General features: G+C 33.4%; 1 protein-coding gene and 1 long non-coding RNA gene across 13 annotated transcripts; both read right to left on the reverse strand.

Annotated features, from left to right (window-relative positions):
• Positions 1 to 20: 20 nt before the first annotated feature.
• Positions 21 to 10,017, reverse strand: LOC110011994 (uncharacterized). Of its 8 annotated transcripts, XR_016065429.1 has the most exons (19): positions 9,949 to 10,017; positions 9,314 to 9,389; positions 8,667 to 9,040; positions 8,566 to 8,634; positions 7,279 to 7,658; positions 7,116 to 7,184; positions 5,829 to 6,208; positions 5,666 to 5,734; positions 5,031 to 5,106; positions 4,388 to 4,758; positions 4,225 to 4,293; positions 3,590 to 3,665; positions 2,937 to 3,317; positions 2,774 to 2,842; positions 2,139 to 2,214; positions 1,495 to 1,866; positions 1,332 to 1,400; positions 697 to 772; positions 21 to 424 (listed from the first exon to the last, which is right to left on the reverse strand). XR_016065429.1 is itself a non-coding variant. In XM_088880247.1 (18 exons), the coding sequence occupies exons 15-18, from the start codon at positions 1,523 to 1,525 to the stop codon at positions 97 to 99; spliced, it is 504 nt and encodes a 167-aa protein (XP_088736373.1). In that variant the 5' UTR covers positions 1,526 to 1,866; positions 2,139 to 2,214; positions 2,774 to 2,842; positions 2,937 to 3,317; positions 4,225 to 4,293; positions 4,388 to 4,758; positions 5,031 to 5,106; positions 5,666 to 5,734; positions 5,829 to 6,208; positions 7,116 to 7,184; positions 7,279 to 7,658; positions 8,566 to 8,634; positions 8,667 to 9,040; positions 9,314 to 9,389; positions 9,949 to 10,017; the 3' UTR covers positions 21 to 96. The 8 variants fall into 8 exon arrangements, 1 of the variants encoding a protein (XP_088736373.1); XR_016065428.1 differs by lacking the exon at positions 697 to 772; XM_088880247.1 differs by lacking the exon at positions 3,590 to 3,665.
• A 394-nt stretch (positions 10,018 to 10,411) lies between these two features.
• LOC148788115 (uncharacterized) lies at positions 10,412 to 13,331 on the reverse strand. Of its 5 annotated transcripts, none has more exons than XR_016065463.1 (5): positions 13,006 to 13,331; positions 12,208 to 12,911; positions 11,562 to 11,935; positions 11,399 to 11,467; positions 10,412 to 10,491 (listed from the first exon to the last, which is right to left on the reverse strand). It is a non-coding gene; the product is annotated as an uncharacterized LOC148788115 (long non-coding RNA). The 5 variants fall into 5 exon arrangements; XR_016065464.1 differs by lacking the exon at positions 10,412 to 10,491 and adding an exon at positions 10,772 to 10,839; XR_016065461.1 differs by lacking the exon at positions 10,412 to 10,491 and having other exon boundaries at positions 11,332 to 11,467; positions 12,208 to 12,283; positions 12,843 to 12,911.
• Between the last annotated feature and the right edge of the window lie 13,240 nt (positions 13,332 to 26,571).

The following is a 26,571-nucleotide window of genomic DNA, read 5'->3' on the forward strand; positions in this document are numbered from 1 at the left end:
GGAAACAAACAAGTTCACATGATTAAAGAAAAAATGGGAACGAGTCACGTAGGTCTTATCAAGGATATGTATGGATATATCATTCACCCCTTCTTCTCAAACTTGTAATTTAATAATCTCCACAAATGCAATCGGATCAAGAAACTCAAATTTGGGAGATACTCCAATGCGCAAGGGGATTCCAGCAATGGAGAAAGCTCGACATTTCCCACCACCACTTACGTTATCAAAACTCAGTGGGGATTGCTTTTCTATCTCTTTTTTTTTTTTTTGCCGAATACTGCTCTCTTTTTCTTTTTTTTTCTTTTTGTTCTTTTTTTGTTTTTCTTTCTCTTTTTGTTCTTTTTCTTCGGATTTTCTTTTTGGCGTTCGAATTCTCTTAAGCTTATCCCCCATTGCATCTTTAGAAATCCGTTCTTGTAATCTGAAAAAAAATAGAAGACAAGACAACCATGTAAGAAACCCATAAACCTAAGAAGAGAATAATGTCCTTTGAAGAACTAATTAACATTCATAGCTCTAATTCTAAAAACTAAACTGTCATTAGTCCATTTATTTTTGAGCAACTTCAATGAGAAATAAACAAATATTGCATCCAGCTCACGGTAGTAAACTACAGTAGAAACCCCCGTTACATATAAACTAGAAATTCTACAAAATAAACAAAGCTTCTGTAACTTAATGTTTTCGACATACCCGCTTGATATTCCACCACCTGCATAAATTCCTCCACTTTTATGCTCAACAATGTTAATGGTCAAATCAACTTTGCCTGCATTGACAAAATTACAATAAACCAATAGATCCAGGTGGACACTGCCGTTAATATTTAACCACATTTACCAAAAACATTGAAGTAGCATCAAAAACCATTTACCAACAGCCGGCTCACGAATAATACTAACGGCGTCCGCAATACCATAGCTAGGACATAACCCACATTACTTTTCCACTAAATCATACAATAGACCTTCATAAGACAAATAGCTCAATCGAGTTCACAACGAGCAAACTTTAAACATGAGATAGTAAACTAATCTACCAATGCCAATTTGTGCTATTCCTTTTATTGCATTTTGCAACCGTTGCTTATGAAACAAGTTGTATAATGGCCTCGTTATTTATCACTATCCCAACAACTCACAACTTCTTTCAAGAAGAAAGTGGTAAAGAGAGCTGAGGGCAGTGCATCGGAAGTTGGTCTGGTATTTTAGAAAAAATAACCTACAAGGAAAGAAAGCAACAGAAAAAGTTCTACGGGGCTAGTTACCCAATGCATACAACAGAATGAAATATTCCATAAGACATCAAAGATCAAATGTACCAAATACCTGCCCTTTCTTGGTGGTAAGTTGCAAGACTAATGTTGCTGGCTTTATTTCCCCACAGTTGGCTCACCACTAAAGATAACAACAAAAAGCTATGAGATCTATTAGCGATATGGAAACAAATAAGTTCACATGATTAAAGAAAAATTGGGAACGAGTCACGTACGTCTTATCAAGGATATGTATGGATATATCATTAACCCCTTCTTCTCAAACTTGTAATTTAATAATCTCCACAAATGCAATCGGATCAAGAAACTCAAATTTGGGAGATACTCCAATGCGCAAGGGGATTCCAGCAATGGAGAAAGCTCGACATTTCCCACAACCACTTACGTTATCAAAACTCGGTGGGGATTGCTTTTCTATCTCTTTTTTTTTTTTTTGCCGAATACTGCTCTCTTTTTCTTTTTTTTTCTTTTTGTTCTTTTTTTGTTTTTCTTTCTCTTTTTGTTCTTTTTCTTCGGATTTTCTTTTTGGCGTTCGAATTCTCTTAAGCTTATCCCCCATTGCATCTTTAGAAATCCGTTCTTGTAATCTGAAAAAAAATAGAAGACAAGACAACCATGTAAGAAACCCATAAACCTATGAAGAGAATAATGTCCTTCGAAGAACTAATTAACATTCATAGCTCTAATTCTAAAGACTAAAGTGTCATTAGTCCATTTATTTTTGAGCAACTTCAATGAGAAATAAGCAAATATTGCATCCAGCTCACGGCAGTAACCTACAGTAGAAACCCCCGTTACATATAAACTAGAAATTCTACAAAATAAACAAAGCTTCTGTAACTTAATGTTTTCGACATACCCACTTGATATTCCACCACCTGCATAAATTCCTCCACTTTTATGCTCAACAATGTTCATGGTCAAATCAACTTTGCCTGCATTGACGAAATTACAATAAACCAATAGATCGAGGTGGACACTGCCGTTAATATTTAACCACATTTACCAAAAACATTGAAGTAGCATCAAAAACCATTTACCAACAGCCGGCTCACGAATAATACTAACGCCGTCCGCAATACCATAGCTAGGACATAACCCACATCACTTTTCCACTAAATCATACAATAGACCTTCATAAGACAAATAGCTCAATCGAGTTCACAACGAGCAAACTTTAAACATGAGATAGTAAACTAATCTACCAATGCCAATTTGTGCTATTCCTTTTATTGCATTTTGCAACCGTTGCTTATGAAACAAGTTGTATAATGGCCTCGTTATTTATCACTATCCCAACAACTCACAACTTCTTTCAAGAAGAAAGTGGTAAAGAGAGCTGAGGGCAGTGCATCGGAAGTTGGTCTGGTATTTTAGAAAAAATAACCTACAAGGAAAGAAAGCAACAGAAAAAGTTCTACGGGGCTAGTTACCCAATGCATACAACAGAATGAAATATTCCATAAGACATCAAAGATCAAATGTACCAAATACCTGCCCTTTCTTGGTGGTAAGTTGCAAGACTAATGTTGCTGGCTTTATTTCCCCACAGTTGGCTCACCACTAAAGATAACAACAAAAAGCTATGAGATCTATTAGCGATATGGAAACAAATAAGTTCACATGATTAAAGAAAAATTGGGAACGAGTCACGTACGTCTTATCAAGGATATGTATGGATATATCATTCACCCCTTCTTCTCAAACTTGTAATTTAATAATCTCCACAAATGCAATCGGATCAAGAAACTCAAATTTGGGAGATACTCCAATGCGCAAGGGGATTCCAGCAATGGAGAAAGCTCGACATTTCCCACCACCACTTACGTTATCAAAACTCGGTGGGGATTGCTTTTCTATCTCTTTTTTTTTTTTTTGCCGAATACTGCTCCCTTTTTCTTTTTTTTTCTTTTTGTTCTTTTTGTTCTTTTTTTGTTTTTCTTTCTCTTTTTGTTCTTTTTCTTCGGATTTTCTTTTTGGCGTTCGAATTCTCTTAAGCTTATCCCCCATTGCATCTTTAGAAATCCGTTCTTGTAATCTGAAAAAAAATAGAAGACAAGACAACCATGTAAGAAACCCATAAACCTAAGAAGAGAATAATGTCCTTTGAAGAACTAATTAACATTCATAGCTCTAATTCTAAAAACTAAAGTGTCATTAGTCCATTTATTTTTGAGCAACTTCAATGAGAAATAAACAAATATTGCATCCAGCTCACGGTAGTAAACTACAGTAGAAACCCCCGTTACATATAAACTAGAAATTCTACAAAATAAACAAAGCTTCTGTAACTTAATGTTTTCGACATACCCGCTTGATATTCCACCACCTGCATAAATTCCTCCACTTTTATGCTCAACAATGTTAATGGTCAAATCAACTTTGCCTGCATTGACAAAATTACAATAAACCAATAGATCCAGGTGGACACTGCCTTTAATATTTAACCACATTTACCAAAAACATTGAAGTAGCATCAAAAACCATTTACCAACAGCCGGCTCACGAATAATACTAACGCCGTCCGCAATACCATAGCTAGGACATAACCCACATCACTTTTCCACTAAATCATACAATAGACCTTCATAAGACAAATAGCTCAATCGAGTTCACAACGAGCAAACTTTAAACATGAGATAGTAAACTAATCTACCAATGCCAATTTGTGCTATTCCTTTTATTGCATTTTGCAACCGTTGCTTATGAAACAAGTTGTATAATGGCCTCGTTATTTATCACTATCCCAACAACTCACAACTTCTTTCAAGAAGAAAGTGGTAAAGAGAGCTGAGGGCAGTGCATCGGAAGTTGGTCTGGTATTTTAGAAAAAATAACCTACAAGGAAAGAAAGCAACAGAAAAAGTTCTACGGGGCTAGTTACCCAATGCATACAACAGAATGAAATATTCCATAAGACATCAAAGATCAAATGTACCAAATACCTGCCCTTTCTTGGTGGTAAGTTGCAAGACTAATGTTGCTGGCTTTATTTCCCCACAGTTGGCTCACCACTAAAGATAACAACAAAAAGCTATGAGATCTATTAGCGATATGGAAACAAATAAGTTCACATGATTAAAGAAAAATTGGGAACGAGTCACGTACGTCTTATCAAGGATATGTATGGATATATCATTAACCCCTTCTTCTCAAACTTGTAATTTAATAATCTCCACAAATGCAATCGGATCAAGAAACTCAAATTTGGGAGATACTCCAATGCGCAAGGGGATTCCAGCAATGGAGAAAGCTCGACATTTCCCACAACCACTTACGTTATCAAAACTCGGTGGGGATTGCTTTTCTATCTCTTTTTTTTTTTTTGCCGAATACTGCTCTCTTTTTCTTTTTTTTTCTTTTTGTTCTTTTTTTGTTTTTCTTTCTCTTTTTGTTCTTTTTCTTCGGATTTTCTTTTTGGCGTTCGAATTCTCTTAAGCTTATCCCCCATTGCATCTTTAGAAATCCGTTCTTGTAATCTGAAAAAAAATAGAAGACAAGACAACCATGTAAGAAACCCATAAACCTATGAAGAGAATAATGTCCTTCGAAGAACTAATTAACATTCATAGCTCTAATTCTAAAGACTAAAGTGTCATTAGTCCATTTATTTTTGAGCAACTTCAATGAGAAATAAGCAAATATTGCATCCAGCTCACGGCAGTAACCTACAGTAGAAACCCCCGTTACATATAAACTAGAAATTCTACAAAATAAACAAAGCTTCTGTAACTTAATGTTTTCGACATACCCACTTGATATTCCACCACCTGCATAAATTCCTCCACTTTTATGCTCAACAATGTTCATGGTCAAATCAACTTTGCCTGCATTGACGAAATTACAATAAACCAATAGATCCAGGTGGACACTGCCGTTAATATTTAACCACATTTACCAAAAACATTGAAGTAGCATCAAAAACCATTTACCAACAGCCGGCTCACGAATAATACTAACGTCGTCCGTAATACCATAGCTAGGACATAACCCACATCACTTTTCCACTAAATCATACAATAGACCTTCATAAGACAAATAGCTCAATCGAGTTCACAACGAGCAAACTTTAAACATGAGATAGTAAACTAATCTACCAATGCCAATTTGTGCTATTCCTTTTATTGCATTTTGCAACCGTTGCTTATGAAACAAGTTGTATAATGGCCTCGTTATTTATCACTATCCCAACAACTCACAACTTCTTTCAAGAAGAAAGTGGTAAAGAGAGCTGAGGGCAGTGCATCGGAAGTTGGTCTGGTATTTTAGAGAAACTAAACTACAAGGAAAGAAAGCAACAGAAAAAGTTCTATGGAGCTAGTTACCCAATGCATACAACAGAATGAAATATTCCATAAGACATCAAAGATCAAATGTACCAAATACCTGCCCTTTCTTGGTGGTAAGTTGCAAGACTAATGTTGCTGGCTTTATTTCCCCACAGTTGGCTCACCACTAAAGATAACAACAAAAAGCTATGAGATCTATTAGCGATATGGAAACAAATAAGTTCACATGATTAAAGAAAAATTGGGAACGAGTCACGTACGTCTTATCAAGGATATGTATGGATATATCATTCACCCCTTCTTCTCAAACTTGTAATTTAATAATCTCCACAAATGCAATCGGATCAAGAAACTCAAATTTGGGAGATACTCCAATGCGCAAGGGGATTCCAGCAATGGAGAAAGCTCGACATTTCCCACCACCACTTACGTTATCAAAACTCGGTGGGGATTGCTTTTCTATCTCTTTTTTTTTTTTTGCCGAATACTGCTCTCTTTTTCTTTTTTTTTCTTTTTGTTCTTTTTGTTCTTTTTTTGTTTTTCTTTCTCTTTTTGTTCTTTTTCTTCGGATTTTCTTTTTGGCGTTCGAATTCTCTTAAGCTTATCCCCCATTGCATCTTTAGAAATCCGTTCTTGTAATCTGAAAAAAAATAGAAGACAAGACAACCATGTAAGAAACCCATAAACCTAAGAAGAGAATAATGTCCTTTGAAGAACTAATTAACATTCATAGCTCTAATTCTAAAAACTAAAGTGTCATTAGTCCATTTATTTTTGAGCAACTTCAATGAGAAATAAACAAATATTGCATCCAGCTCACGGTAGTAAACTACAGTAGAAACCCCCGTTACATATAAACTAGAAATTCTACAAAATAAACAAAGCTTCTGTAACTTAATGTTTTCGACATACCCGCTTGATATTCCACCACCTGCATAAATTCCTCCACTTTTATGCTCAACAATGTTAATGGTCAAATCAACTTTGCCTGCATTGACAAAATTACAATAAACCAATAGATCCAGGTGGACACTGCCGTTAATATTTAACCACATTTACCAAAAACATTGAAGTAGCATCAAAAACCATTTACCAACAGCCGGCTCACGAATAATACTAACGCCGTCCGCAATACCATAGCTAGGACATAACCCACATCACTTTTCCACTAAATCATACAATAGACCTTCATAAGACAAATAGCTCAATCGAGTTCACAACGAGCAAACTTTAAACATGAGATAGTAAACTAATCTACCAATGCCAATTTGTGCTATTCCTTTTATTGCATTTTGCAACCGTTGCTTATGAAACAAGTTGTATAATGGCCTCGTTATTTATCACTATCCCAACAACTCACAACTTCTTTCAAGAAGAAAGTGGTAAAGAGAGCTGAGGGCAGTGCATCGGAAGTTGGTCTGGTATTTTAGAAAAAATAACCTACAAGGAAAGAAAGCAACAGAAAAAGTTCTACGGGGCTAGTTACCCAATGCATACAACAGAATGAAATATTCCATAAGACATCAAAGATCAAATGTACCAAATACCTGCCCTTTCTTGGTGGTAAGTTGCAAGACTAATGTTGCTGGCTTTATTTCCCCACAGTTGGCTCACCACTAAAGATAACAACAAAAAGCTATGAGATCTATTAGCGATATGGAAACAAATAAGTTCACATGATTAAAGAAAAATTGGGAACGAGTCACGTACGTCTTATCAAGGATATGTATGGATATATCATTCACCCCTTCTTCTCAAACTTGTAATTTAATAATCTCCACAAATGCAATCGGATCAAGAAACTCAAATTTGGGAGATACTCCAATGCGCAAGGGGATTCCAGCAATGGAGAAAGCTCGACATTTCCCACCACCACTTACGTTATCAAAACTCGGTGGGGATTGCTTTTCTATCTCTTTTTTTTTTTTTGCCGAATACTGCTCTCTTTTTCTTTTTTTTTCTTTTTGTTCTTTTTGTTCTTTTTTTGTTTTTCTTTCTCTTTTTGTTCTTTTTCTTCGGATTTTCTTTTTGGCGTTCGAATTCTCTTAAGCTTATCCCCCATTGCATCTTTAGAAATCCGTTCTTGTAATCTGAAAAAAAATAGAAGACAAGACAACCATGTAAGAAACCCATAAACCTAAGAAGAGAATAATGTCCTTTGAAGAACTAATTAACATTCATAGCTCTTATTCTAAAAACTAAAGTGTCATTAGTCCATTTATTTTTGAGCAACTTCAATGAGAAATAAACAAATATTGCATCCAGCTCACGGTAGTAAACTACAGTAGAAACCCCCGTTACATATAAACTAGAAATTCTACAAAATAAACAAAGCTTCTGTAACTTAATGTTTTCGACATACCCGCTTGATATTCCACCACCTGCATAAATTCCTCCACTTTTATGCTCAACAATGTTAATGGTCAAATCAACTTTGCCTGCATTGACAAAATTACAATAAACCAATAGATCCAGGTGGACACTGCCGTTAATATTTAACCACATTTACCAAAAACATTGAAGTAGCATCAAAAACCATTTACCAACAGCCGGCTCACGAATAATACTAACGCCGTCCGCAATACCATAGCTAGGACATAACCCACATCACTTTTCCACTAAATCATACAATAGACCTTCATAAGACAAATAGCTCAATCGAGTTCACAACGAGCAAACTTTAAACATGAGATAGTAAACTAATCTACCAATGCCAATTTGTGCTATTCCTTTTATTGCATTTTGCAACCGTTGCTTATGAAACAAGTTGTATAATGGCCTCGTTATTTATCACTATCCCAACAACTCACAACTTCTTTCAAGAAGAAAGTGGTAAAGAGAGCTGAGGGCAGTGCATCGGAAGTTGGTCTGGTATTTTAGAAAAAATAACCTACAAGGAAAGAAAGCAACAGAAAAAGTTCTACGGGGCTAGTTACCCAATGCATACAACAGAATGAAATATTCCATAAGACATCAAAGATCAAATGTACCAAATACCTGCCCTTTCTTGGTGGTAAGTTGCAAGACTAATGTTGCTGGCTTTATTTCCCCACAGTTGGCTCACCACTAAAAAGAAAAAATGGGAACGAGTAACGTACGTCTTATCAAGGATATGTATGGATATATCATTCACCCCTTCTTCTCAAACTTGTAATTTAATAATCTCCACAAATGCAATCGGATCAAGAAACTCAAATTTGGGAGATACTCCAATGCGCAAGGGGATTCCAGCAATGGAGAAAGCTCGACATTTCCCACAACCACTTACGTTATCAAAACTCGGTGGGGATTGCTTTTCTATCTCTTTTTTTTTTTTTTTTGCCGAATACTGCTCTCTTTTTCTTTTTTTTTCTTTTTGTTCTTTTTTTGTTTTTCTTTCTCTTTTTGTTCTTTTTCTTCGGATTTTCTTTATGGCGTTCGAATTCTCTTAAGCTTATCCCCCATTGCATCTTTAGAAATCCGTTCTTGTAATCTGAAAAAAAAATAGAAGACAAGACAACCATGTAAGAAACCCATAAACCTAAGAAGAGAATAATGTCCTTTGAAGAACTAATTAACATTCATAGCTCTAATTCTAAACACTAAAGTGTCATTAGTCCATTTATTTTTGAGCAACTTCAATGAGAAATAAACAAATATTGCATCCAGCTCACGGCAGTAACCTACAGTAGAAACCCCCGTTACATATAAACTAGAAATTCTACAAAATAAACAAAGCTTCTGTAACTTAATGTTTTCGACATACCCACTTGATATTCCACCACCTGCATAAATTCCTCCACTTTTATGCTCAACAATGTTCATGGTCAAATCAACTTTGCCTGCATTGACGAAATTACAATAAACCAATAGATCGAGGTGGATACTACCGTTAATATTTAACCACATTTACCAAAAACATTGAAGTAGCATCAAAAACCATTTACCAACAGCCGGCTCACGAATAATACTAACGCCGTCCGTAATACCATAGCTAGGACATAACCCACATCACTTTTCCACTAAATCATACAATAGACCTTCATAAGACAAATAGCTCAATCGAGTTCACAACGAGCAAACTTTAAACATGAGATAGTAAACTAATCTACCAATGCCAATTTGTGCTATTCCTTTTATTGCATTTTGCAACCGTTGCTTATGAAACAAGTCGTATAATGGCCTCGTTATTTATCACTATCCCAACAACTCACAACTTCTTTCAAGAAGAAAGTGGTAAAGAGAGCTGAGGGTAGTGCATCGGAAGTTGGTCTCGTATTTTAGGAAAAATAAACTACAAGGAAAGAAAGCAACAGAAAAAGTTCTATGGAGCTAGTTACCCAATGCATACAACAGAATGAAATATTCCATAAGACATCAAAGATCAAATGTACCAAATACCTGCCCTTTCTTGGTGGTAAGTTGCATGACTAATGTTGCTGGCTTTATTTCCCCACAGTTGGCTCACCACTAAAGATAACAACAAAAAGCTATGAGATCTGTTAGCGATATGGAAACAAACAAGTTCACATGATTAAAGAAAAAATGGGAACGAGTCACGTAGGTCTTATCAAGGATATGTATGGATATATCATTCACCCCTTCTTCTCAAACTTGTAATTTAATAATCTCCACAAATGCAATCGGATCAAGAAACTCAAATTTGGGAGATACTCCAATGCGCAAGGGGATTCCAGCAATGGAGAAAGCTCGACATTTCCCACCACCACTTACGTTATCAAAACTCGGTGGGGATTGCTTTTCTATCTCTTTTTTTTTTTTTGCCGAATACTGCTCTCTTTTTCTTTTTTTTTCTTTTTGTTCTTTTTGTTCTTTTTTTGTTTTTCTTTCTCTTTTTGTTCTTTTTCTTCGGATTTTATTTTTGGCGTTCGAATTCTCTTAAGCTTATCCCCCATTGCATCTTTAGAAATCCGTTCTTGTAATCTGAAAAAAAATAGAAGACAAGACAACCATGTAAGAAACCCATAAACCTAAGAAGAGAATAATGTCCTTTGAAGAACTAATTAACATTCATAGCTCTAATTCTAAAAACTAAAGTGTCATTAGTCCATTTATTTTTGAGCAACTTCAATGAGAAATAAACAAATATTGCATCCAGCTCACGGTAGTAAACTACAGTAGAAACCCCCGTTACATATAAACTAGAAATTCTACAAAATAAACAAAGCTTCTGTAACTTAATGTTTTCGACATACCCGCTTGATATTCCACCACCTGCATAAATTCCTCCACTTTTATGCTCAACAATGTTAATGGTCAAATCAACTTTGCCTGCATTGACAAAATTACAATAAACCAATAGATCCAGGTGGACACTGCCGTTAATATTTAACCACATTTACCAAAAACATTGAAGTAGCATCAAAAACCATTTACCAACAGCCGGCTCACGAATAATACTAACGCCGTCCGCAATACCATAGCTAGGACATAACCCACATCACTTTTCCACTAAATCATACAATAGACCTTCATAAGACAAATAGCTCAATCGAGTTCACAACGAGCAAACTTTAAACATGAGATAGTAAACTAATCTACCAATGCCAATTTGTGCTATTCCTTTTATTGCATTTTGCAACCGTTGCTTATGAAACAAGTTGTATAATGACCTCGTTATTTATCACTATCCCAACAACTCACAACTTCTTTCAAGAAGAAAGTCGTAAAGAGAGCTGAGGGCAGTGCATCGGAAGTTGGTCTGGTATTTTAGAAAAAATAACCTACAAGGAAAGAAAGCAACAGAAAAAGTTCTACGGGGCTAGTTACCCAATGCATACAACAGAATGAAATATTCCATAAGACATCAAAGATCAAATGTACCAAATACCTGCCCTTTCTTGGTGGTAAGTTGCAAGACTAATGTTGCTGGCTTTATTTCCCCACAGTTGGCTCACCACTAAAGATAACAACAAAAAGCTATGAGATCTATTAGCGATATGGAAACAAATAAGTTCACATGATTAAAGAAAAATTGGGAACGAGTCACGTACGTCTTATCAAGGATATGTATGGATATATCATTAACCCCTTCTTCTCAAACTTGTAATTTAATAATCTCCACAAATGCAATCGGATCAAGAAACTCAAATTTGGGAGATACTCCAATGCGCAAGGGGATTCCAGCAATGGAGAAAGCTCGACATTTCCCACAACCACTTACGTTATCAAAACTCGGTGGGGATTGCTTTTCTATCTCTTTTTTTTTTTTTTTTGCCGAATACTGCTCTCTTTTTCTTTTTTTTTCTTTTTGTTCTTTTTTTGTTTTTCTTTCTCTTTTTGTTCTTTTTCTTCGGATTTTCTTTTTGGCGTTCGAATTCTCTTAAGCTTATCCCCCATTGCATCTTTAGAAATCCGTTCTTGTAATCTGAAAAAAAATAGAAGACAAGACAACCATGTAAGAAACCCATAAACCTATGAAGAGAATAATGTCCTTCGAAGAACTAATTAACATTCATAGCTCTAATTCTAAAGACTAAAGTGTCATTAGTCCATTTATTTTTGAGCAACTTCAATGAGAAATAAGCAAATATTGCATCCAGCTCACGGCAGTAACCTACAGTAGAAACCCCCGTTACATATAAACTAGAAATTCTACAAAATAAACAAAGCTTCTGTAACTTAATGTTTTCGACATACCCACTTGATATTCCACCACCTGCATAAATTCCTCCACTTTTATGCTCAACAATGTTCATGGTCAAATCAACTTTGCCTGCATTGACGAAATTACAATAAACCAATAGATCCAGGTGGACACTGCCGTTAATATTTAACCACATTTACCAAAAACATTGAAGTAGCATCAAAAACCATTTACCAACAGCCGGCTCACGAATAATACTAACGTCGTCCGTAATACCATAGCTAGGACATAACCCACATCACTTTTCCACTAAATCATACAATAGACCTTCATAAGACAAATAGCTCAATCGAGTTCACAACGAGCAAACTTTAAACATGAGATAGTAAACTAATCTACCAATGCCAATTTGTGCTATTCCTTTTATTGCATTTTGCAACCGTTGCTTATGAAACAAGTTGTATAATGGCCTCGTTATTTATCACTATCCCAACAACTCACAACTTCTTTCAAGAAGAAAGTGGTAAAGAGAGCTGAGGGCAGTGCATCGGAAGTTGGTCTGGTATTTTAGAGAAACTAAACTACAAGGAAAGAAAGCAACAGAAAAAGTTCTATGGAGCTAGTTACCCAATGCATACAACAGAATGAAATATTCCATAAGACATCAAAGATCAAATGTACCAAATACCTGCCCTTTCTTGGTGGTAAGTTGCAAGACTAATGTTGCTGGCTTTATTTCCCCACAGTTGGCTCACCACTAAAGATAACAACAAAAAGCTATGAGATCTATTAGCGATATGGAAACAAATAAGTTCACATGATTAAAGAAAAATTGGGAACGAGTCACGTACGTCTTATCAAGGATATGTATGGATATATCATTCACCCCTTCTTCTCAAACTTGTAATTTAATAATCTCCACAAATGCAATCGGATCAAGAAACTCAAATTTCGGAGATACTCCAATGCGGAAGGGGATTCCATCAATGGAGAAAGCTCGACATTTCCCACCACCACTTACGTTATCAAAACTCGGTGGGGATTGCTTTTCTATCTCTTTTTTTTTTTTTGCCGAATACTGCTCTCTTTTTCTTTTTTTTTTCTTTTTGTTCTTTTTTTGTTTTTCGTTCTCTTTTTGTTCTTTTTCTTCGGATTTTCTTTTTGGCGTTCGAATTCTCTTAAGTCCCTTATTTAACAAAATATTTATATCTCAATAGTTATTTTATGGCCTAATAGTTATGTTGATTATATTTCAATAGTAACTGTTATATATAGATTTTAAATTTAGATATTTATTGTAATATTTTCTAAACTATGCTTCAACTTCTAACTTAAGTCATTATGTATATTTGATTAGTGAAAACATTAAATGTGACACATGTTTTAATTCTTTACTTATACATCAAAAATAGGATCCACCAGTCTTTTCTTTTTCTTAGTGATTTAGATTAGAATAGGTATTCACATAAGAGAATGGATATATATTTCCATCTTTTTTCCAACCTTACTTTTATTTTTAAGAAATAAATTAACATACTCAATTTCTATTTATCATTACTAAGTTCTTTGTAAAATCTTTCTTATTCAATGTTTGGTGATATTAATTGTACATTATTAGGATATTATTAAGATGTGTGATATAGCTAATAATTAAAATATTAAATTATTATTTACTATATTAATAAAATTAGTTACTAGGTTATAATATTATATTAAAAAATTGTCACACATATAAATTATTTTAAATTTTTAAAATTAATCTTTTAATCTTTTATTTTTTATTGCCAAAAGATAGAGGAAATGTAAAAGTAATATTGATGAAAATAAACAATAAGACCAAAACAATTTTTTCATTGAATTTGTATATAAGTTACTCTTTTAATTGAAATATTAAATTATTCAATTGATTTATTGATGTTAAAAATTACCAAGTATATGATTGCAGTTACAATTAATTGAATATTAAATTATTTAATTTAATATTAAATTTTTTTTTACATAAAGGGGGACGGCATCAAAGCAATATTTATAATCAATACATATATGTTTTTTAATATTAAATTAGTTACTATAAATTTATAAAAATTATAATAATTAAATTAGTATGTTAATAAATAAGTTATAAATTTAAATTAAAAAATTATCTTGATTGTATAAAATTAAAATAAATTGCAAGATTACTTTATTATCAAAAGCTAGGGGATAAATGTAAGATTAATTTCAATTATTTTATTATTATTTTTATTTATTTTGTATATGTTGTTTACTAAATTTAAAATAAGGTGGTTCCAATGCAATATTAATTTTTTTATATTAATTAAAGGTTTTTTCTATAATGAACGATTAATTTTTTGTTCATAATTAAATTTTTATTACCAAAAGGTAGGGTGGGAGTCAATATTTACAGATATAAATTAAAAAATTATCTATAAATTATTTTAAATTAAAAGATTAATTTTTTTATCAAAAGGAAGAGGGCATGTTGAGCAATATCTATGGAACACCTATTTAAAATTATTATTTTTTTATTGAATTTATATATAAAGTAACACAAAATAATAAAAATACTAAATTAAATTAGATTAAAAACCATCACATTTGTGTAAATTATTTAAATATTTTATTTTTATTTATAACTAAATTTTTATTGCCAAAAGGTAGAGGGGCCATCAAAGCAAAACTTATGGAAAAGAATTAACTCGTATATTTTTTTTATTATTTTTATTTATAATAGGAAAAGGTCCTCTCAATGCTGTAACGCCCACACCGAATATGGACCGAACTGACGTTCTGAACCCAGCTCACGTACCGCTTTAATGGGTGAACAGCCCAACCCTTGGAACATACTACAGCCTCAGGTGGCGAAGAGCCATAGGTTATAAATTAAATTATTTAATTAATTTTTATTTAATAGATATTAATTCTTTTTCCTCTTCCCCCCTCCCCCCACCCCCACCTCCTTTTTCCTTCCATCCACCACCACCAATTTTCTTTCCTTCTTCTCCACTCCCAATTCCGCTATTAGCCACCAGCTTGTTCAGTTGTTCATCATCATTTTCTCTCTCTCTCTCTAACATAACTTGGCTTTTTGATCGGACTGGTCGGCTTTCACCGGTTTGATCGGGTTCTAATAAATTTTATTATCATATTAATTTTTTATAGAATTTTTATATTAAATTACATATTTAACTGATATTGATAGCTACCACTTTACAAATTAATTAAAAATTATCTATTTTTAATATTTAAAGATTAATTTTTATTTTTATTTATAGCTAAATTTTTAGTACCACAAAGTAGAAAGGGTATGAAAGTAATATTTACAAGAATGAATAATATGATTCAAGTACTTTTACTGAATCGGTATATAAAATTTACACATCTTAATTAAAATACTAAATGAAAATTAGATTATCACACTTGCATAAATTATTTTTATTATCAATTAGTAGGAGTATCAAAGTAAAATTTATGGGAATGAGCAATATGGTATATTTCTATATCATTTTTACTAAATCCTTATTGAATTTGTATGTAATTTACTCTAAAATGAAAATATTAACTTATGTAATTAATAAAATCAATAAAATCATTAAATTAAAAAATTACCAAGTACAAATAATTTAAATTAAAATTAAAAGATTAACTTTTTATTTTCATTTATAACTAAATTTTATTACCAAAAGGTGTAAGGGGTGTCAAAGGAGTGCAGTAAGAACTCGTATATATTTTTATTATTTACACTAGTTTCTAAATTTAAATTATTTAGTTATTTACTAATCTTTATTGAATTTGTATATAAAAATTAGATTCATACTTGCATAAAATATTTTGAATTTATAAAATTAATCTTTTTATTTATAAGTAAATTTTTAATACCAAAAGGTAGAGGGGGTGTTTAAATAGAATGGATAATATTACCTTATTTAGTTTTATATTGAATCTGTATGTAATTTACTTCATAAAATAGTTATTAGGTTATAAATTTAAATTATCTGTTTTTAAAATTAAAAGATTTAGATTTTATTTTTATTTATAACTAAATTTGATTACTAAAAGTTAGAGGGTGTATGAAGGCAATATTTAGAGAATGAATAATAAGATTTCATATTTTTTGACTTTTTCTTTATTGAATCTATATATGGTCTTCTTAATATTGTTTGATTAATATATTAATAAAATAGTTGTTAGGTTATAAATTTCAATGAAAAGTTTACCAAATTAAAAGATTCATTTAATTTAATTTTATTTATAGAGGGAGTGTCAAGCCAATATTTATAAGAACTAATAATAGGATTCCATATTTTTTTATTGTTCATTCTAATTTAAATTCTTATTTTTTATGCATAAAATTACACCTCTTTATATAAATTTAGACTAAAAAGTAATCAAGATTAATTTTGTACGCATCAAAATATTTATGATATAAATAATATGGTTCTTCCATTTACACTAATTTAAATTTAAACTATATTATTGTTTGTTATTAAATCAGTATATAAAGTTACGTCTCTTAATAATTAAATATTAAATTATTTAATTAATATATTAATAAAATAGTTAGTTAGAAATTTGAACTGAAGAAATGTCACCTTCTAATATATATAAATTCAAAATTTTATTTTTATTTATAATTAAATATTAATTACTAAAAGGTAGGGGGTGTCAAGGGATACTTATGAATAAATGATATGATTCCATATATTTTATTATTATTTATACTAATTTATATTTAAATTGTTCTATTAAAATTTTTATAGAATCTTTATATTAAGTTACATATATTTAATTGATATTAATAGTTACATGGTGATAAATTAAATTAAAAATTATTTATATTTAGAAAGAGGGGGTATGATGCAATATTTATAGGAATGATAATAAGATTCCATATTTTTTTGACTTTTTTGTATTGAATCTGTATATAAAATTATACATCTAATTATAATACTAAGTTATATAATTAATATATTATAAAAATTAGATTATCACACTTGTATAAAATTAAAATAATTTCTTAATTTTTTATTTTTATTTATAAGTAAATTTCTATTACCAAAAGATAAAAGGGAGTGTCAAAATATATTTATGAGAATGAACAGTATGATCTCATTAATTTTATTATTATTATTGATTTTGTATATAATTTACTCTTCTAAAAATTAAAATATTTAATCAGTAGAAAAAGGTTTTATTGAATGCCTCGACAAAATCCCAATAATCAAATTTTATAGAGTCATTGATTTTGAGTGTAAATATTCTTTTTCACCTAATGGATTAAATCTCCATTCAATAGCAAATAAATTTTTTAATTATTGCTTCTAAATAACTGGACTCCTTTCTGATATTGGAGGATATGTAATTGATTTCGACACACTCTATGCTAAGATTATATTCATAATGTGACCTTCATTTAGATTTTGGCGTCTCTTCAATGTATAGAATTTAAATTTATAAACCCTTTTGATTAATTCTTCATTCCAAATGTTTGGAATTTTAGAGATGTTTATCCTAAATATTTAAAAATTAATTGTATTCAAATAAATGAATTAAAAATTCACCATCTGGCAAACATTTGTTTATACATTACGAAGCATCATACATATAATTCAGAGGATTATTTAGAGAAAAAGAAACAATAATTTATAAATTAATATAAATTTTGAAAAATTGATTAACAGACTAACTCCCATTCGTGAGTGGAAATTTTTTTTCTTTTTATATTAGTAGTATAGATATGGATATAAATAAAATTTGGTCATATTAATAATTTAATATTTTCAATTAAATTATCCGACAAACTTCCTCTATTATTAAATTAAATTACCCGACACTTATATTCTTGAGAGGTAATCCATGATTGATAACCAATTTATTAATAAAATTATTAATTATTTATATATTTTTTTATTCTTGCACACGCATCAAGTATTATGTACCACTTTAATAATATATAATTAATGAATTCTTTCAATTTCTCTGATTTTTTTTTTAATAGCTACATAATCTACTAAAATAATATGCATATAATATTTTTGAATTTACGAAGTTGACATTTAAGTTTTAAGACCAAACCTAATTCGCTATCCGTATAAAATGTTATTTTAGTCCGAATAAATAAGATTTAGTGTTATTTTAGTCCGAATAAATAAGATTTAGTGGTACATAACGCAAATTCCAACTTATTAATAAAAAAAATATTAATTATTTATTTTTTTTATTATTCTTGCACACACATCAAGCTTTCAATTTCTCTAATTATTCTCAATAAAATGTTATTTTAATCCGAATAAATAACTTAGTGTTACTTGATCCACAAATTCCAACTTATTAATACATATTAATTATTTATTTTTTTTATTATTCATGCACACACATCAAGTGTTATGTATTATAATTTAATAAATATGTAATTAGTGAATTCTTTCAATTTCTCTGAAGTTTTTTAATAGCTTCATAATCTACGAAAATAATATATACATATAGGATATTATTTTTTGAGTTTACAAAATGAGATTTAATTTTTAAAATCAGACCTAACTCGGTATCCGAATATAATGTTATTTTATTTCGAATAAATAGAATTTAGTGGTACATAACACTTGATCAGCAATTCCAATTTATATTATTTATTTATTTATTTTATTATTCTTGCACACACATTAAGCTGAGGGAGGAGGGAACTGTGTGAACACTTGCCTCGCCACCGTCGCCCGCCACCGTAGCCGCCGCGGTTCCGCCGCCGCGCCGCCGCCGGCCGGCCGCCGGAATTTTCCGGCGCGTTTCCAGCCACGCGCACCAGATCCAGAATCGTCGTCCGACGACCTCTCCATCCGTGTCGCGCGTCTCCTGAACCGGGCTGCGACGCGCCGCCAATCGACTGCTGAAGAAAGTTGTTTTTGAACATTTACCTGAATATTATTCTTTGTGCAAGCATGTGGGACATAAGGATTCTGATTGTTTTTCGAAAGGTAATGCCCTTAGACCCCAACCCCGTAATAAGATCAAACCTAGGCAGCTACAATTTGCAGGAACTGAGAGAACACAAGCCCGTGATAGAGGTAAAAAGATGATTGTGCTAATAGGTTGTCCCGCTGCCAAGCCCAATGAAGAAGCGGAACGCTCAATAGCTGACTAGCCAGAAAAAGGAGACAAAGATCAATAGGAGAATGACAATCAAGTGGAACAGATCCAGAGCCATGGAAAACAGGGGAACTTAAAGATGGACATCACAGGAACTCCGAACTCTGAAAATTATCAAGGAGCTGCTACACATGGATGCACTCCCACACTGATTTGACGCCTCAAGGAGATAACTGCATAGACAATATGGACAACTCCAACTTGGTTGATCCCTTAATTGCAGAATTATTGGACAGGGATGGGAATGCTGAAAACCATGACCTTAGTTCCACAAGCAAGTCGAAAACCAGAGGAAAAGCTAAGAAGACCCCAAAAAGTGGTGGCAAAGGCTGTACTTCTACAAAAGCAACAGGAACTAGAATCCTTCTAAGAGGAGAATGTAGAAGTTTGCATTATCAGTATTAACAAAATAGAAAAATGACATAAACAGGAAAGACGCATTCAAATTTTCCTAACCAAAACAAGAATCAAAAATGAAAAAGGAAGGACAAAGCAAGCAAGTGTAGATAAAAAATTCCATTTTTCCAACACAGATACTAGTTTATTTATGGAGGAATTTTTGGCCCTAGCAGATTCATGCTCCACGTAAATACGAAACTTACAGTGCTTTTGCATATAAAAATAAATCGCTGATGACCTTAAACTCCACCATGAAACCACTATAGATAGAAAAGTTTGAGGAGCTTAAGGATCAGATGCTGATCTTCAATAGGAACCTGGGAGGTGCAGCATGCACATTGTGCAGCTCCAACAGGAATTAGGATTGGACGCACGACATATTTTTCAAGAGGCTAATGGAGCGGCTGATCATCTTGCGAAGGACGCCGCTTCTCAACAATTAACTCGGGTTATGTATCAGGAGGACATTACGGGAGTACTACAAGGCATTATTCGACTTGATAAACTGGCACTCCCTACCTTCGCCCGTGAGCTTGTGTGAGGCTTTGAGATTGATTTCTGGTCGGGCATTGAGGGAGAGATTGGTGGGGGGCAATACGTAGTAGGTCCGACCAATGTATAAAAGGGATGGACATGTCTATAGGATAAATTCTATTTATTTTCTAGGCTTAGATAGACTTTGCTTTTTAGTATTAATCACTGATGTTGTACATAGATTAGAATTTTTTATTGTAAAGGGAGTAAGTACTCCTTGTTTATTATTTTTAATTATACACACTATAATTTTTTTGGCACAGGCGACTTTTTGAAAAAAAAAAGGTTTATTAGTGGACTTAAAGAGGAGGTGAAATCATTTGTATCCACCTGCAATCCAACATCACTCATCAAGCTATCACCCTTACCAAAAAACAAGAGCAGACTATTAATGTCATTATAAAGATGGCTCACCATCCCAATAGGAGCTTACAACCAAAGTCTCCCTTAAAACCCCAAACAGAAATCCCCCTCCAAGACCACCTTTCCAAATAAGGAGATTCCTCACAGAGGCAGAAGCGAGGGAAGAAAAGGAGAAAAATGTATGTTACTGGTGTGATGGGCCTTATGTTCTAAGGTACAAATGCAAATATAGGAAAGTTTACATGTTGTTGAGTGATGAAGAGTCAAGAGAGTATGATGAAGCTGAACAAGGGAGACAAATTATTGAGACAGAAGTTGAAGTTGAAGAAGATATCACTGTTTCTTTACATGCTATGAAAGGTGAGGTTACTTGCAGAACTTTAAAGGTTTAAGGGCTTGTTGGAGATAAGGAGATCCTCATCCTTATTGATAGTGACAACACTCGTTGTTTCTTGGATGAAAGATTGCTGGAATCTTGAATTGTAAACCTGAAAACTTTGTATCTATGTTGATTAGAGTTGCAGATGGCAGTAAGCTTACTAGCCAACTAACTTGCCCCAAGTTCAGTTGGGAAGTGCTGGGTTATAAATTCACTCATCCAATTAGGCTACTCAAACTAGGGGGGTATGACTTGGTATTAGGATGTGATTAGCTTAGTTTACACAATCCAGTTGAACTGGACTTTCACCAAGGGAGAGTGACTCTCAACCAAGGCTCAGACAAGTTGATTCTCCAAGCTCTCCCTTATAAGGCTGGAACCAAGGCCTTATCTACCCACTCACTAGCACAGCTGATGAGGAGAAAGAATCCTAAAGTACAAGGGGTGTTGTTAATGAGTTATAGGACACCTCAAGGAGAAATAGAAAGCACCAAGGTGCTAGAATTGCTGCAGCTGTATGATGATGTGTTCCAAGACCCCCACTCCTTACCACATGAAAGGAGTATTGTGCATTGTATTGAACTACATCCAGAAGCCATACCTAAGAAGCAACACCCTTACAGGTATGCTTATGGTCAAAAAACTGAAATAGAAAGAACTGTCAAGGAAATGTTAAACAGTGGAATTATAGGGCCAAGCCAAAGCTCCTTTGTTTCCCAGTTTTATTGGTGAAGAAAAAATATGGAGGATGGAGTATGTGTGTTGACTATAGGTATCTCAATAAGCTAATAGTGAAACATAACTTTCCTATTCCTGTTATTGATGAATTATTGGATGAATTGCAGAGCTAAATACTTTTCTAAGGTTGACTTGAGGTCAGGGAACTTTCAAATCAGGATGACGAAGGAGGACATTCCCAATACCAATTTCATCACACACAGTGGGCACTATGAATTCATGCCATGCACCCTCAACATTTCAATCTCTCATGAATACCAGTTTTGAACCTTACCTGAGCAAATTTGTATTGGTGTTTTTGATGACATTCTAATCTATAGCAAGGATTAGGGAATGTCGAGGAAACACCAGTTATATGCCAAGAAGAGTAAATGCTCCTTTGCTCAGAAGGAGGTGGATTATTTGGGGCACATCATATCACACGAAGGAGTTGCTACTGATCCTCATAAAGTTTAATGTATGGTTAATTGGCCTATTCCCACTAACGTCAAGGCACTAAGGGGCTTCCTAGAACTCACTGGCTTCTATAGGAGGTTTATAAGGGGGTATGGAGCTGTAAGCAAACCACTTACTTTTACTTAAGAAAGATGCATTTGAATGGAACATGGAACCTGAGGAAACCTTTAACCACCTCAAGAAACTGATGACTTCAGAGGATAGGGAAGGTCACTTATAGGTTGGAATTGCCCTCAGGAACAAGAATTCATCCTGTTTTCCACGTTTCATTGCTGAAAAGGAAGATTGATTCTAAGTAGTTTCCTTTTGTCAACCTCCCAGAACTAGAAGAAGAAGTCTTCAAAATATATCCTACTGCCATCCTTGCTTGAAGATTATTGCCTAGAAATAATGTAGGAGTGCCTCAGGTTTTAATTCAATGGTCGCATTCAGCCCCCGAACTAGCCACGTGGGAAGGTTATCACTCCATTGCTGCAAAGTTTCCAAACTTTGATCTTTGGGGACAATGAGCTAAAAAAGGAAGGAGATATGTCGCATTTAGAGGGCAAAATGCGACTTTGAATGCAGACCGTACGATGGTGAAGAAGGATGAGGACCGTCAGATTGAGGGTTCTGATAAAATTGGGGCCGAATTTAAAATCAGAAGTGAACGTAAAGTCGTTTCAACACAATTAGGGCGCGGTCATGAGATTGAAGGAATTGAGGATTTTGAACTAGCTGGTCTTTCCCCTTTGGGCTAAGGAGCTGACACGTGTAGGGCTGAGGATCATTGAGCCATTGCTACAGGAGCTGTCGTCCTCATTTTTGAAGCTCCAGACGCAGAAACAAAGCCACCAATCGTTAGCAGGAGGAAGGACACGCGACAGAGAGTCTGGGGAAATTTTAATTGCTGTTTAGTTTTATTTCCCTTATTTTTTTTGTCATTTTGCTGCAATTTCTTGTAAAAGGATCAAGTGTTGTAAGGGAAGCCATTATTAATGAAGTAAAATTTCTGTTTTCCTCTCATCTCAATTTTTTCTTCCCTACCCCACTATTTATGCTGCTGGTTGTCATTTCTCTTCAAATTTTACTTAAGTTTATTACAACCTCTAGGCCCTCGTACCAAATTTCTGCATGGATTGGGTCTTCAAATGGGTTAGGCCAATGCTTGGACTGAATGCATTCTTTGTATATCTTTCAGTCCCCCCCCCCCCCACTTTGTGGAGGAGGGCATCGAGTTACTCCTCCTTAGATCAGCGAGCCTCTGGCCAAGGGTATCCACCTTTCAACTTCCGCAAGGGGGAGTCTAAGCTCGTTATGAACTTTCGTTGAAAGCTTCCTATAGAGTTTATTGAGTATTTTTTACCGGTGGCTTTTTTCTTTCTCGGATCAAATGGAGAAACCCTCTTCACCAAAAATTCAAGAAATCAACTGAAGAAACCCTATTCACGAAAAATTCAAGAAATGAATTTGAAAGGAAGAGCAAGATGATTTTGAGTATTTTTACCGGTGGCTTTTTTGTTTCTCGGATCAAATGGAGAAACCCTCTTCACCAAGATTCAAGAAATGAACTGAAGAAACCCTCTTCACGAAAAATTTAAGAAATGAAATGAAAGGAAGAGCAAGATGATTTTGAGTATTTTTACCGGTGGTTTTTTTCTTTCTCGGATCAAATGGAGAAACACTCTTCACCAAAAATTCAAGAAATGAACTGAAGAAACCCTCTTCACGAAAAATTCAAGAAATGAAATGAAAGGAAGAGCAAGATGATTTTGAGAATTTTTACCGGTGGCTTTTTTCTTTTTCGAATCAAATGGAGAAACCCTCTTCACCAAAAATTTAAGAAATGAACTGAAGAAAAACCCTCTTCACGAAAAATTCAAGAAATGAAATGAAAGGAAGAGCAAGATGATTTTGAGTATTTTTACCGGTGGATTTTTTCTTTCTCGGATCAAATGGAGAAACCCTCTTCACCAAAAATTCAAGAAATGAACTGAAGAAACCCTCTTCACGAAAAATTCAAGAAATGAAATGAAAGGAAGAGCAAGATGATTTTGAGTATTTTTACCAGTGGCTTTATTCTTTCTCGGATCAAATGGAGAAACCCTCTTCAGACAAATTTCAAGAAATGAACTGAAGAAACCCTCTTCACGAAAAATTCAAGAAATGAAATGAAAGGAAGAGCAAGATGATTTTGACTATTTTTACCAGTGATTTTTTTCTTTCTCGGATCAAATGGAGAAACCCTCTTCACCAAAAATTCAAGAAATGAACTGAAGAAACCCTTTTCACGAAAAATTCAAGAAATGAAATGAAAGGAAGAGCAAGATAATTTTGAGTATTTTTTACCGGTGGCTTTTTTCTTTCTAGGATCAAAAGGAGAAACCCTCTTCACCAAAAATTCAAGAAATAAACTGAAAAAACCCTATTCACAAAAAATTCAAGAAATGAAATGAAAGGAAGAGCAAGATGATTTTGAGTATTTTTACCAGTGGCTTTATTCTTTTTCGGATCAAATGGAGAAACCCTCTGCACACAAATTTCAAGAAATGAATTGAAAAAACCCTCTTCACAAAAAATTCAAGAAATGAAATGAAAGGAAGAGCAAGATGATTTTGAGTATTTTACCAGTGGTTTTTTTCTTTCTCGGATCAAATGGAGAAACCCTCTTCACCAAAAGTTCAAACAAAAAAACTGAAAAACCCTATTCACGAAAAATTAAAGAAATGAAATGAAAGGAAGAGCAAGATGATTTTGAGTATTTTTACCAGTGGCTTTATTCTTTCACGGATCAAATGGAGAAACCCTCTTCACCAAAAATTCAAGAAATGAACTGAAGAAACCCTCTTCACGAAAAATTCAAGAAATGAAATGAAAGGAAGAGCAAGATGATTTTGAGTATTTTTACCAGTGGCTTTATTCTTTCCTGGATCAAATGGAAAAACCCTCTTCACACAAACTTCAAGAAATGAACTGAAGAAACCCTCTTCACAAAAAATTCAAGAAATGAAATGAAAGGAAGAGCAAGATGATTTTGAGTATTTTTACCGGTGGCTTTTTTCTTTTTCGGATCAAATCAAGAATCCCTCTTCACCAAAAATTCAAGAAATGAACTGAAGAAACCCTCTTCATGAAAAATTCAAGAAATGAAATGAAAGGAAGAGCAAGATGATTTTGAGTATTTTTTACCGGTGGCTTTTTTCTTTCTCGGATCAAATGGAGAAACACTATTCACCAAAAATTCAAGAAATGAACTGAAGAAACCCTCTTCACACAAACTTCAAGAAATGAACTGAAGAAACCCTCTTCACAAAAAGTTCAAGAAATCAAATGAAAGGAAGAGCAAGATGATTTTGAGTGTTTTTGCCAGTGGTTTATTTCTTTCTCGGATCAAATGGAGAAACCCTCTTCACCAAAAATTCAAGAAATGAACTGAAGAAACCCTCTTCACAAAAAATTCAAGAAATGAAATGAAAGGAAGAGCAAGATGATTTCGAGTATTTTTACCGGTGGTTTTTTTCTTTCCTGGATCAAATGGAAAAACCCTCTTCACACAAACTTCAAGAAATGAACTGAAGAAACCCTCTTCACAAAAAATTCAAGAAATGAAATGAAAGGAAGAGCAAGATGATTTTGAGTATTTTTACCGGTGGCTTTTTTCTTTTTCGGATCAAATCAAGAATCCCTCTTCACCAAAAATTCAAGAAATGAACTGAAGAAACCCTCTTCATGAAAAATTCAAGAAATGAAATGAAAGGAAGAGCAAGATGATTTTGAGTATTTTTACCGGTGGCTTTTTTCTTTTTCGGATCAAATCAAGAATCCCTCTTCACCAAAAATTCAAGAAATGAACTGAAGAAACCCTATTCATGAAAAATTCAAGAAATGAAATGAAAGGAAGAGCAAGATGATTTTGAGTATTTTTTACCGGTGGCTTTTTTCTTTCTCGGATCAAATGGAGAAACACTATTCACCAAAAATTCAAGAAATGAACTGAAGAAACCCTCTTCACACAAACTTCAAGAAATGAACTGAAGAAACACTCTTCACAAAAAGTTCAAGAAATCAAATGAAAGGAAGAGCAAGATGATTTTGAGTGTTTTTGCCAGTGGTTTATTTCTTTCTCGGATCAAATGGAGAAACCCTCTTCACCAAAAATTCAAGAAATGAACTGAAGAAACCCTCTTCACAAAAAAATAAAGAAATGAAATGAAAGGAAGAGCAAGATGATTTCGAGTATTTTTACCGGTGGTTTTTTTCTTTCTCGAATCAAATGGAGAAACCCTCTTCACCAAAAATTCAAGAAATGAACTGAAGAAACCCTCTTCACGAAAAATTCAAGAAATGAAATGAAAGGAAGAGCAAGATGATTTTGAGTATTTTTTACCGGTGGCTTTTTTCTTTCTCGGATCAAATGGAGAAACAC

Source organism: Sesamum indicum, linkage group LG5 (assembly GCF_026168435.1).
Source record: "Sesamum indicum cultivar Baizhima isolate 11 linkage group LG5, ASM2616843v1, whole genome shotgun sequence".
Taxonomy (NCBI): domain Eukaryota; kingdom Viridiplantae; phylum Streptophyta; class Magnoliopsida; order Lamiales; family Pedaliaceae; genus Sesamum; species Sesamum indicum.

What these genes read in the sequence shown, in the direction of transcription:
- LOC110011994 (XM_088880247.1), bottom strand. Translation starts at nt 1,525, where the DNA reads ATGATATATCCATACATATCCTTGATAAGAC. An exon ending in TTACCACCAAGAAAGGGCAG is followed by an intron (nt 773 to 1,331) that starts GTATTTGGTACA and finishes TTGTCAATGCAG; the next exon opens with GCAAAGTTGATTTGACCATT. An exon ending in GGTGGTGGAATATCAAGCGG is followed by an intron (nt 425 to 696) that starts GTATGTCGAAAA and finishes ATTTTTTTTCAG; the next exon opens with ATTACAAGAACGGATTTCTA.